This window comes from Phoenix dactylifera, chromosome 18 (genome assembly GCF_009389715.1).
Source record: "Phoenix dactylifera cultivar Barhee BC4 chromosome 18, palm_55x_up_171113_PBpolish2nd_filt_p, whole genome shotgun sequence".
Taxonomy (NCBI): Eukaryota; Viridiplantae; Streptophyta; class Magnoliopsida; order Arecales; family Arecaceae; genus Phoenix; species Phoenix dactylifera.
This window is the reverse complement of record NC_052409.1, coordinates 7,523,755-7,536,613: the sequence shown is the minus strand read 5'-3', so window position 1 is coordinate 7,536,613 and position 12,859 is coordinate 7,523,755. Positions and strand designations below refer to the sequence as shown.

Genomic DNA, 12,859 nt, shown 5'->3' with positions numbered 1-12,859 from the left:
CAATCACCGTGGAGGGATCACCCTCAAAGAATAGACTGTCGGCCTAGCACCCATCAACAGAGATGGCCACCCGTTGATACGGGACACCTACAGATTGGTGTGGAAGTTGACCTCTTGCCAAATAACACATGTGTATCGAAAGACGAACAGTGCAACAGACTAGATCGTCTCTTATATTGCCCGGCATTTCGAGGAGGTCATGTGGACAAGCTTAACATGCAATCCACACCCATGTACTATTTACTTTCGCTTGATCCGATAGATTGTACTCACATTAGAACTCCATAAAATGAAATGCCGGTTTGATCAAAAAAAATATATTATATAGAGCTAAAAAATCTAAGTAATGCTTTCTAACTAGTAATTTTAAATTAGATCCATCATTGTTATAAATAGCATTTGAGTAGGCTCAATTTATAGTCCACGTGGCGAAAAAAACACTGTAGCATAGCTTTTGTGGGGCTGATCGCAGACCAAAATGATGTTTGTGATTGGATTTGCAGTATATGTGATTTAATTTAATTAGATCTAGACTCTTAACCAGGCATGACCTCTACAGCCTAACCCCATAAGCTGTCCTGGGTTCATGCAACTCTACGAATGAGCATTACTTAAAATAAAGGTAGCTGAACACTCATGTTAGTCCAACTAATTTACCAAACTTGTTGAACATGGCACACATCTGGTCATAGATTGTTAGACTAAATAGGGATTGGCGAAAAATGGGTTTGTTCAAGGTGCGCCACCCTAGAATATAATACCAGTGTTGAATAATTGTGATGCTTCTATCCAGACAAGAGGTGTGGAATATTCAACAATAAGAAAATAATTAGTTGCTTTCTAGCAGCATTACAGCAGCATGAAAAAAAAAAAGAAATTTGATACAAATGTTACATCGACATTTTACCACAGGATCTATACGTTAAAGCAGCATATAGCTTTGCAATCCATTCTGGACATGCCTTCAACGAATTATTGCAGGAAGTGTAGGAATACTGTTTCTCACTCAGTTATATCAAAGCAGAGCTTAGCTTCATCCCAGGGACCATTTATCTCAAACTTGTATTCCTGTATCCTTATAAGCCAGTAGGGGCAAACAACCGATACGAAAACCAGAAGACCCAGCAAAAGAACAAAGAGCATGCGATGCAACTGGAACACAACGCTCAAGGTCATAATCATCAATGCAAATGAGAACCACATATGCAGTCTGAAGGAGTATTTCTTAATGCAGAATGCGATGAGCGGCGCAAAAAGGAAGATTTGCAGGGAAAAGAACATTATGGCAAAGACATGAAGCCTAGATGGGAGGCGTGAAGCCACTAGAACTGAAGCTACTATTGATGCATTCAAAGAAATGTTGCTGGCCAAGGTTGGATTGTTCAGAGCACCAGGGGGTCTTATTGTGGAACCAGAGTAGTCGTGCAAGAAGAGATGGACCACAAGAAGCGACACAGTGAGTGCATATATAGAGTCTGAGCTGATAGACCTGGTGAGTGTATGATATATAGGCGCTAAAATGTACAAGCCACTGATGAAGAAGGAAATGTTAAGAAGATATCGAGAGAGAAGCTGCTGAGAAAGCTGACTTGTCGTAAGCAAAAGAACTGAAAAGCCGAGTGCTAGAAGGCCAACATCGAGTTTAAGGAGAGAGGTCTCATCAATGACTGAACCCAATGTATGAATCCAGACAGAAATCACCAGAGCAACGATGCAAAGATACTGAGATATGGAAACGGAGTCTTGCATCACCTTAAACAGATCCCTCTTTACAACATTAGCATTCATAACCATTGCTTCAAGGAATGACTCATCACTGTAGTTATCATTGTACCCCGGCTGCATTCCTCCGTAGGCTACTTTCTTCCACTTTGGACGATGTGATATCCTGTCTGCAGCACCCTTCATCATATGCTACCTAATTTACTAATGGACAAATGTTCAACTTAGGAAGGTCTCAAATATGGCCTCCAATCTTTTAGTATAGCTTTCTATATCATGCCTGCAATTTAGTAAATTTAAAGTTCATGCAATTAATCCATACAGAGAACCACCTTCATCCCAGGTTGATAAGCTCTCAGTTTAACTGATTCCTGCTCAAGGAAAAAGAGATGATTTTAGAGTGCACAAAAATGGTCCTCTATCAATAAATAGGGCACTCAATGGATCAATGGTCCTGTATCACATATCATAGCTGGCGGGTACATATTTACAAGAGCAATGCAATGATCAAGAAAAATGTAAAAAAAAGGATCATGATAGCAAAACATGCAACAAATACAGCAGATTGCTGCATCTTTGATTGTAACAACAGGGCTCTACATCCAATTAGGATCTTGCTTGAAACTAACCTAGTTGTTTGGCTTAGGTGTGAGTCCTTGCATTGAGAATTCAATTTTTGTTGTTAAAAAGTAAACAATTGAGGTGTTCTCGGTCTAGCTGGATTCTTTTAATGGCAGAAGACTATAAGCGTGGATAAAGATAAACCAAAATCTATAATTCTTCGTCAGATGAAAGCTATAAGATTAATATAGAAGATGTGTATAGATGTTTTCAGGATACTGCAATTTTGTCTACACATCAAGCAAAACTAGATTTATATCTTCCTTTTCCTTTGTTTTCTGCTTGTCAACATGGCATAAGGGGTAGTACAGTAAGGTTTTCTCCTTATTTCTCCTTATTTACATGCACCTAAAGTTTGATGATTCGATCATTTGAAGGGGACAATCATAATGAATGTAAGCTATTGCAGAGCAAGCATTTATCTAATTTCACCAGCACCTTAGGATTCAGGTATCAATTCTTCAATGGATCAGAACCCAAATATTTGATCAGGAATTTCAAAGCAGTCCAAAGGTTGGGTCCATAGTTGGCAACAAGAGCTGCAATTTGCGACTGGAAAGGAGGACCAGCGGCCCCAAGCAACTTCAAAACAACAAACAAAATGCTGAAGGCTATTGCAGGCAGCTGATTTGTAAATATCAATGGAAACAACAGTATAGCCCCAACACTTTTTGGAGTCTATTGAAGAATTGGAAGGTAAAATCTAGATAAACAAAAAGATCCAAGCTGACAACAAGATCACAGAGAAATGGCAAAGTTGCACCACAAATTGATAGTAGAATGATAGCAGTTTTACTTTTCTTGGATCTCCTATCCAAGAAAAAAATCAAGTGATTATAAACCTGAAGCTCAATCACCCTGCCATCAACTTCAGAAACAACTGATAATTGTCATGCAAGAATTATGATATCAGATCAAGTTCTCTTTTCTCCTTTGTGAGTTGAGACCTGGCCCAAGAGGTTCACTTCATTTGTATGTAATTATGGAGTGGAAAGTCATATTGAGACACTATGAGTGAGAGCAAGTAGAAAGTCATGCTATGCTCGATAAATTAAATCATAGAATCTCAAAACCTGTGAAGCGGTTGGAAGCTGCATAAAGCATACACAGATGGCCTATTCAGACATGGACTTCAGCAGATCATATTAATCTTTCACCGAATGGCCAATCTTGACAACTGATCAATTAAAGAACCAAGACATCATGGATGGGTGGACACATGAAGGCCAGCTGATAATACGATCAAGGGACTGGGCAATGGATATGGAACATTATATCGATTGTGCTAATATGACTTAAGGGAAGAGTGGGTATTCTTAAAGGCCAAATTAAAGGAGTCCCCGATCAGTAAACTGTGTAAGTGAGCAGCTGCATAAATTGCTGTCCCCTTGGTATGATATGCCTAAGTGTAAATGTTGTATATGGCGGTACAGTGAGGAAATCAATTACATAAAACTAGGCAATGAAGCAACATAAGGGAAGAGATGAAAATGAGATGGAAAAAAAAATCTGGCCTACCATCAGCAAAACTTGCATGAATTTTTTTTCTTTCTCAACATATGAAGTTAAGTAGTGGAGGATTACATAAAAGAATCCAAAAGATCACTTTTGGGAATCATATGTATGAGACTGACATTCCAAAAGGGACTAGATACTATATGAGTCAGCACAAGGAGATCCAATATTGAGAAGGTAGCATTGCCTTGTAGAGAATCTTGAATAAGAAAATTAAATGCAATTAGGGATGGTGCCTAATGGGCTTGCAGATGATTTTCTCAAATGCAATTCCAAGCAACTATCAAATGCAGTAATCAGTAATGTCCTAATTTTGCTAAAGATGTTTCTACAGAAGAGAAAAAAATACCATATCTGATGCTTAAAGGAGAAACGTCATTATCACTTTGCATTTTGCTTGTGCCCACGGGCATGCTGACCCCTCCCTGCTGTGCATGCCATTGGTCCATGCCTTGCAGATGGGGCCGGACTGACCATGCATGTAGCACCGCACCACTGCAGTGGTGGCCCCTCAGTGCACTGGCCAGTGGCACATGCAGCACAGAGAGTGCCGCATCTGCACAGCAAAAGAGAAACCACACACATCAAAACCTACCTAGCAGCCAATTAAGACATCCATCAGGCCTAGGCAGGGCACCCAGGATGTTTCCTTTTAATACCTCTAACATCCTTCTCGGGTCTTTCTGTGTAGGTTCAGACAAAATTTTATTTCTTTTTCATTTTTTTTTTCATTTCGCTCATTGTTTCCCCATATAAATATTCAGAAACCCATCTAAATAAGCCTATATTTAGCTAGAGTTCTTCTCAAAACCCTTCAATTATGTCACCACAAACTTCCTTTATAATTCTTTAAATATTAACTTCTTCAAGCCCAATTTATCCATATTATTAACAACTGTCCTGAATTGTCCCCACATATTTCAGACTAGCAAGCATTCAAACCCGTTATATCCTTAATATCTTCGCTCCTTATAAGCCATTATTTAATAATGTGCTTTCTACCTAAATATTATCTTCAGATAACACATGCCCAGATCTATTGTAACTTCAAAAGTCTATATAAAGATGGATAAAGACAAAAAAATGATGAGAGCATCAATCAGAAGTTCCTTGAAAAGAAATTGTTGGTAGAAGGGAAAAATGACTGCTCGCCCTTATCACTTCTAAAAATTAATTGGGGCATTGGCAGCAGATAGAAGAGGATTTTGAGATGGATGCTTACATTATTAGATTTGAAGTTTATGACATTAATAATACCACATAATGAAATACAATCTTCAATATATCATTGGACTTGATTTCATGATCATATACCACATCAATCTCCAACATGTGAGGAAAAATACATTCTCAAGTTCATTTGACAGAATACATACAAATCTTCACATTCACACTGAATGATGGCTTTGCACCAATTAAGTATCCTTAAGAATGCCATAGTTGATAAGGTTAATGAAGGTTAGCTTTCCATATTGATGATTAATGGCTTAATTCTTGACTATTTCATCTAAGATTGGAGTCATCAACAAATTTTATATATTCATGGTATAAAGATTCGTCATCAATCATTAAACAAATGGCTTGTTTCCCAAAAACCATGTTCGTGATAAACTAAATTTATTGGATTGTTCATACTCCATAGATTCAAAAATCTAATGACAATAATATTCAAATATTGGTGGTGATAGTGCCAAAATAATGCGAAACCATTGATTTAAAAGGCAGCTGTGAACTGAACAGGAAACTAGAGACCAAATGGTGCTTTGCCAGAAGGCAATAATTAAGCAAACGATTAAAATATTTATATTAAAATTAATTAGAACATGAAAGTTTTATAATACATGAGCATAAACAAATAAATAGAAATTAAAGCAAAAGAGATAAATTAGGGAAACATTTCCACAACTATTTAAAGACCTATCTTAGCGAAATATGACAGGGCATGTTGACTAGCAAAGTTACACAATTTCCCTGTAGATATTACCACAAATTTGATTGATCATCCAAAAACAAAGACACTCAATTATTTAACTGAATTATTGTGACCAGCAACTCCACCAGAATATGCATACGAATGCAGAGTTAGAATGAAACAAATATCCAAAAACTTGTCAAATTGTTTAAGCTGCATGTAGGTAAGGTGATTGGGCACCAAGAAGATTGGTCGGTTCTAACACTCTAACTCCCTCTGCTTGTACTCCAGACGGTACTATGAGCTTCTCATGGTGGTAGGTGCATTTGCTCATAAATGAGATTTCGTTGAAGGTTTTTAATTGTTGAATGAACAAGTGACTAGAATTAGTCTAACATAGGAAAATTGGTTTTACGAACCCTCATACCTTAAACACTCATAGCAGGTGAATTGATATGAGTACAACAATGGATAGTATCTAAAAGTTTGAATTGTTTGCCTTAGATCAATGTGATTTCAACTTACAACATAGATATCCAGACCAATAAGCATGAAGAATCGTACTTAAGATCCAAACTAACAGGAGAGGTGCTTGAATCTCAGATACAAATCCAGTCCTGTCTTGTGGACGTCACTATTGAATGAAAGTCCATAATAACCATTTTGAGATGCCAACCCGAATAGTTGGCAAGCCTTAATGGTTATGGATCAATCACTTCGAGATAAATCAGGAAATTTTCAATAGTTTTTTAGCTGTGGTGTTTTTTTAGCCATCCATTTCTCGATAATATATATATACCAAACATAAACCCTAGGCAGATGTCTTCTGAAGAGTTCTGTGCATCATTATCAATGTTAATGTACATGTCAAATATTTGATTAGTTTGTTATTATTTATTTCCAATAAAAGAAGAGCTTTTTTTGACTAAATTAGGACCTTAAGAACAGAAATCAGATAATGCATATTGATATTCCCCAACGTTGTCGACATGATATTGAGTATTGACCGCCCAATAAGACACAAAATGAATCCCTTTGTCCCCATATCTTGTATTTCTGCCTCACCCTAACCAGAAATTTCAAGTAAAAAAAAGGAAAGACTGTTGCACTAGATCGGAGAGTTCATAAGAGATCCACAACAGATTTGAAGAGGAATGTTGTTCTTGTGATATAACAAGATTATTAAAAGAAAAAAGAAAGATATTACGGTTTTTAAGTTAAAATTGCTCAAGATATCACCATTTCCACATGTGCCCTTCTATTGGCATATGCCATAAAGACAATTAAGGCCTGGAAAGGAATTTGAAAGTTAAAGTGGTGGTGGTGGTGTTTTGAGGGCATAGGATCTTGCCCTTCGTGGCATCATGATCTCTATAGAAGGTGGGTTTTTTTTTTTTTTTTTTTTTGGGGGGGGGGGGGTGGGTGGCGGCGTGGTGGGGTGGTGGTTTGGTGTGGTGTTTGCGCCTAGAGGAAGAGAAAGAGGTGTTGTGAAGTAGATGAGATTCAGGCTCTAGTTTCAGTTAGGAATTCTTCCAGTATAACCAGTACTAGGGAACGTGCCTTGCACACAAGACACCCGGATATATAAGGGCATCAATTCTCTCAATAATAGGCAAGCTTCCTATTAAGTATGAAATGAGAAGATAAACTCTTTATGGAGTTCTAACTTCTAGGTCAGTGGATTATGAAAGACAGCACAAAAAATCTAATAGATCATGGAGTTGATTATTAGTAAATGATGAATATATTTTTAGTGCAAAAGAAATTGGGTGCATCACTTGATAAAAGACCAATGGTACAATTTCACCTGTTACAGAAGCAGTTAGGCATATTCCACTAGAACGTGGTCATCAAGTTCAAAAAAAAGAAAATCCAGACTGCTAAAAATACAAAGATATATTAATCCACTGGGAGACTCCAAGCTGACTGAGCACATCAAGCTTCTCTACCCAGACACTAAGTGGATGTTTTTGTAAAAGACATCAACATATCAGTGGAAAAGAAAAGGAAAAGCCAAAAAAATAAAAATAAAAAAGGTTAGACACAGGAATGTTAAAACACGGTCCAATCCGTTTTCAAAAACTAAGTCCATTAATGACATAGCGCACATTTTAAATCGGTTAACTTTTTTATTCTAATCTCTTCTTATCTTTCTACTTGGTTCAGCATTGCTATGAAAGCACATGACTTGAAAGAAGGAGAGCAAATCTCACTAAGAAACCAAACATTTTTCGGTATTGTGCTTCATAGCATCAGTCCACTAACATAACGACATGAGAAATTTGAGGGGCAAAAAAGAGAGAGAGAAGAAGAAGAATTAAAGAATTTCACATGTTTGTGCAAAGATTTAATTTTTTTTAATTTAAAGTGCACACTAAAGAGAAGCACAAATACGATGATCGTGAGACTGTTGCAGTCAATCCATGGTGTAATTCAGTGAACCAGTACCAGAATCAAAGAATGTGTCTATCATGGCTGACAAACCAACAATATAATGTCCTTTGATGCATTAAATCAAACAACGTATATGCATGTGGTATGCGTTCAATAATTCATCTGAAAACCTACTGCGTAGTGCAAGGAAAACCGAAATTACAAGTCCGGAAGAAGATGCAAAATGTGATATGAAACATAGAGTATGCAACTTCAAATTGAAGCCACACCAGCAGCAACATCAGAAGAGGAACAAAAACATGAGTGGGTGGTAGAGATCGGACTTACAGAAGCAAAAGAAGGAGAGAGAATTCCTTGGAGTTCCGGGTGGAATGCTTGAGAAACAAGAGAGAGCGAGATGGTGGGCGACGGAACCGGACCTCTTCCAGTCCCGTCCCATGATGTGTTTCTTGGTCGATGAAAGGAGGACCGATACTATCCGCTGCTTAGCTATATCCGGGCCATGGTTGGTTGCAGGCCGAGTATAGAGAAGCCAACGGGTAGACTTATTATTTTCGGCTTTTTTTGAGTGCATTCGTACTTGCACTGTATAAGACATCCGTTCTAGAAAGAAAAAAAAGAAAAAAAGAAAGAAAGAAAAAATAATCGTTCACTTTTTGAGTCTCATGGGCCGGATCGGGTCAAAAATAGGACTAAAAAAATATCGGATCTAAATTTTATATTTTCTGATCCAACATGGCTTGACCCGTATAATATCTGAATCTAATTTGGATCGGCAAAATGAGAGGCCTGACTCAACCCAAATCCTATTTAACCTGACCTAAAAATACAAATTATATAAAACAACTTCTCCTTCACTCATTCAATGAATTTATTTAACCTAAACACTTCTTATTCATCTCAACAACTCCTTGTCCTCTCACATACTTTCACTTAATTACATTAAACATTCATTATTTATTTTGGTAGACTTTTGTTTATCAATTATCATATTTTTTAAGTATATAGTAATAGTTAAATATTTAACTTAAACTGTTGATTTGACCCTGTTTTGACTCAAACATTCAGGGTTGCACATTAATGTATGTGATAATCTTGCATTACCGGATCATTTCGCGGGCAATGAAGTAGTTTCATGGATGAACATTATGAAGTAGACTTGATAAATAATGTGTTTTTGTACTAACACCTAACATTCCAAAAGAGCAAAGCCCACATGCACACCCTATGCGTAAAAATATCTGTAACAATTAAATATAAGAGCGTAAAGTAAGTTTTAGATGATCAAAGTCTTGTCATTTAAAAGAGATTATTGAAGGGGATCATTTTTTTTGGATAATTATATCCCCTGAAAATGAGTCTTTTGATCCTTTCCTAATGGGCGCATATACAAGTCTGTGTAATGTCTATCAATGTCAGCAGGGGCAGCCGAATGCATTTGGAGGTCTAAGACGAACTCACTAAAGAAGGCCTTTTTTTCAAAAAATGATGAAAAAAATTTAATAAGTACAAAATACTTTAAAAATTTATTTAAAAATATTTCGTGTAGCCTTTTGAGATGCAAAATTACTAATCAAACTTTTATACTTAAGATTTATTAAAATACTATTTTCAATCGATAATATAGCTAATTCATTTAATCCATTTAAACTTTTGTGCTCTATATAGCAAGTAGTTCACTTTTATTCAAATTAGATGTCTGAACATGAAATGCCAGCAAGATACAGCTCAATCCCCAATCCAAATTCCACTCATCTCTATCAGATTCCCTCCCCAATGCTGCTATATATCATCCAATTTACAGAGCTCCCAAGATTCATGGGAGGAAAGATTTTCACCCAAGTTAGGTATGAATAACAATTTCAAGTTCCTTTAAGGGGAACCACTAGATGCAATTTTCCAGGGAAGACATTCTAAAGTTTCAAGCATGAGTCTACTTCTGGTTCAACAAAACCACATTTAATCACCTGCTTTGATGAAAAAGACCATTGATTAAGTAAAACTGAAAACCATGGATCCTTGTAATAAATTAGAAATGTTAATGAACTAGTTGATTAGCTACATAAAATTCTAATAATTCCAATTTGATTACAATTAATTAGTCTCTTCCACTGATATATGAAATAGACCTGGTGAACTCAAAAGTGTAATTAATTAGTAGTGTATAGAAAATAAAATGATTTGGATATTCACATCCTTTACAAAGTTCATATTAGTAGCACATATTAGCATCTCAGGAGCAGATTCTTCATTCCCTTTGCAATTAAGAAGCAACAATATCAGGTTTTCATGACTATCCCTCAAATATGTGGAGTAATGTAACATGATAGAAATAAAGGGAACTCGTAAGTATCCTTACCAACATGAAAAGTACCGAACCATGAGAAATCAGGTTATTCCTGTTGCTTTTAGATTTAGAGTCAAGAGAGTCTTGTAACTTAGCGGGACCCTTTTCCTGCCCTCAGGTTTTATAAAATGTTCGTGACAGCCTAATGTGCTAGGGTCCCCGTTTGCAATTCTTTGTATCTTTTAAATAGAAGAAAATGACTCTATACACTACGAGCTAGATTTTTTTTTTTTTGGTGTAACTGCAACTTACACATGCCGGGCGTAAGTACAACCTACAAAATCAGGAAAAAAAAAGATGACAAAGAGACTGAGGCACAATCGCCTCAGATGAACCCTCCCAAGTGGTGGGCCGCAAATGAAGCCACCTAGTCAGATGCAAATGAAGCCATCCAGTCGGCCGCATTGTTCGCCTCCCTGTAGACGTGTGTGACCCACGAGAGACCATTCTCGCTTAAGAGTCTACAAACGTTACAAAGCAGCATGCTCGAGCTCACACCGAGACTCCGGCTCCGTATCCACTCTATCATCGTAGCTGAGTCTTCCTCAAGCAGAATGTGGTCCGCATCCAGCACCCGCCTCGCATAAGTAAGGCTACGAGCTAGATATTGAATTTCATAAAGCAGCTTGGATTCCCACGTCCGATGCTTCCAATCACAAGCGTGGAAATTAAATACAAGTATATTTCCCTTTGCACCCTATAAAGTACAAGACGCCTTCAATGCAAAATATTTGCACTTCTGAGATTTCGGAAGCCCAACTCAGGTTTCACAATCAAGACAGACTATCTTAAATGCTAACAAAGCCTCGCTACTACATATATATATATATATATATATATATATATATATATATATATATATTACCTGATTTAAACCCTAACCTCTATCCGATGCAAGGGGCACAGGAAAAACATGAACTCTGACCTATAAAAACCCTAGTTCTTCCAAGAACCAGAGCTCAACCCGTTCGGCTTACAAATTAAACACCAGCTAGCATACAGGAACCGAAGAAGAAATATTTCATGAAAAAAATGAAGGATTCAAGAAAGCTAGGCCTAATTACCAACAAATCTAACTCTAAACCGTAATTGTCCAATGTTGCAATACTCCCAAGCTACCCGAGCTAGTCCAACTAATCCACGCCAAGGTTCTTTCCAGTACAAGATTTGAAAAGAAATCCCTCTAATTATCGAACCAAGAACCCAGAAACACGCGAGAAATCGCCATTACACCACAAGAAAGGTCGATTCGACTTACCGCTGCTATCAGAGGGATCGTACTCCATGACAGAGCCCTCCAGGAGACGAATTCTTTTGCGCGGACGCCCCAAAAAATGCTGTGGACACCTCGAAAAAGAGAAAAGAGAGTGCTTTCTCCTCGGTTAGGTCGAAAACGCATCAAGAACCGGGCGATCTGCCTCTCTTACATCCATTTTTTCCCCATATACCGCAAGAACCGATCCATTTCGAGCGCCCCTAAGCCTCCGTTTTGGAGTTTTGGGGAGAAAAGAAAAGAAAGAAAACTTTAATGAGGAGCGAAAAGAAAAGAAAGAAATAGAATGGGCTTTTCTCCCTCTCTTGTTTCGAAGTTTTAGGAGAAAAAAAAAATACTTTTTTTCTTTGAAAGTTTGGAGAGAAAAACAAAAAAAAAAACATACCTTTTTAATATTTTTACTAAAATATCCTAGGGGCATGCTTAAGTTTCAATTCTTTTCTCTCCAAATCCTTCCACTTATGAAGGAAAGAAAAGAGAGAATTAGAGATCTAAATTTTTCCTGATATTTCCTCCTTTTCTTTTCTTTTTCCTCCAATAAAAAACTCCCAAACATCAAAATTTTTTACTTTCCCTTCCATTCCATTCCTTTCTCCTTAATTCCAAGTTTTCAAACGGACGCTAAACGAATTCGATCGAGAATTCGAATAGCAGGAGTGGAGTTTAGGGGAGCTTCGTGGAGATCAGTAGATATAGAGAGAGGAAGCCAACGGCGTGAGAGAGAGAGAGAGAGGCAGGGGCGGCCCAATGCATTTGTCGGCTTGTGACGCTTGTCGCCACGACGACGCGGCCGCCACCTCGCCTAACCTCGCCTGTGAGAAGTCGAGAACGCCGAGAAGACGAACCAAACGGGGAACTGGAAAGTGGGAAGACGGAGTTTGGGATCGGCTTTGCCGCTTTAAGAATGGTTGCAACGTTGCTGCCGCCTGGGCAAACGGCCCTTTTTGGGGGCAGGGGCCTTATACCACCGAGGCAAGTAGAATAACTGATCTAATTAGTAATTATTGATTTTTTTTTGCGGGCCTACCTCCCGCTTTGCTTGTTTCAAACACTAGTCTTTCTGATAGGAAAAAAA

At 37.6% G+C, this 12,859-nt stretch overlaps 1 protein-coding gene across 2 annotated transcripts; it reads right to left on the bottom strand.

Moving 5' to 3' along the window:
- Positions 1–748: 748 nt before the first annotated feature.
- On the bottom strand, positions 749–12,132 carry LOC103715812 (phosphatidylinositol N-acetylglucosaminyltransferase subunit C). Of its 2 annotated transcripts, none has more exons than XM_017844868.3 (2): positions 11,770–12,132; positions 749–2,093 (listed from the first exon to the last, which is right to left on the bottom strand). In XM_017844868.3, exon 2 carries the CDS (start codon positions 1,909–1,911, stop codon positions 1,003–1,005), a length of 909 nt encoding a protein of 302 aa, XP_017700357.1. In that variant the 5' UTR covers positions 1,912–2,093; positions 11,770–12,132; the 3' UTR covers positions 749–1,002. The 2 variants fall into 2 exon arrangements, with proteins under 2 accessions (XP_017700357.1, XP_038971506.1); XM_039115578.1 differs by lacking the exon at positions 11,770–12,132 and adding an exon at positions 8,492–9,652.
- Positions 12,133–12,859: the final 727 nt, after the last annotated feature.

Bases quoted from the DNA above. Each gene is read 5' to 3' on its own strand.
- LOC103715812 (XM_017844868.3), bottom strand. From the start codon at position 1,911: ATGATGAAGGGTGCTGCAGACAGGATATCACATCGTCCAAAGTGGAAG.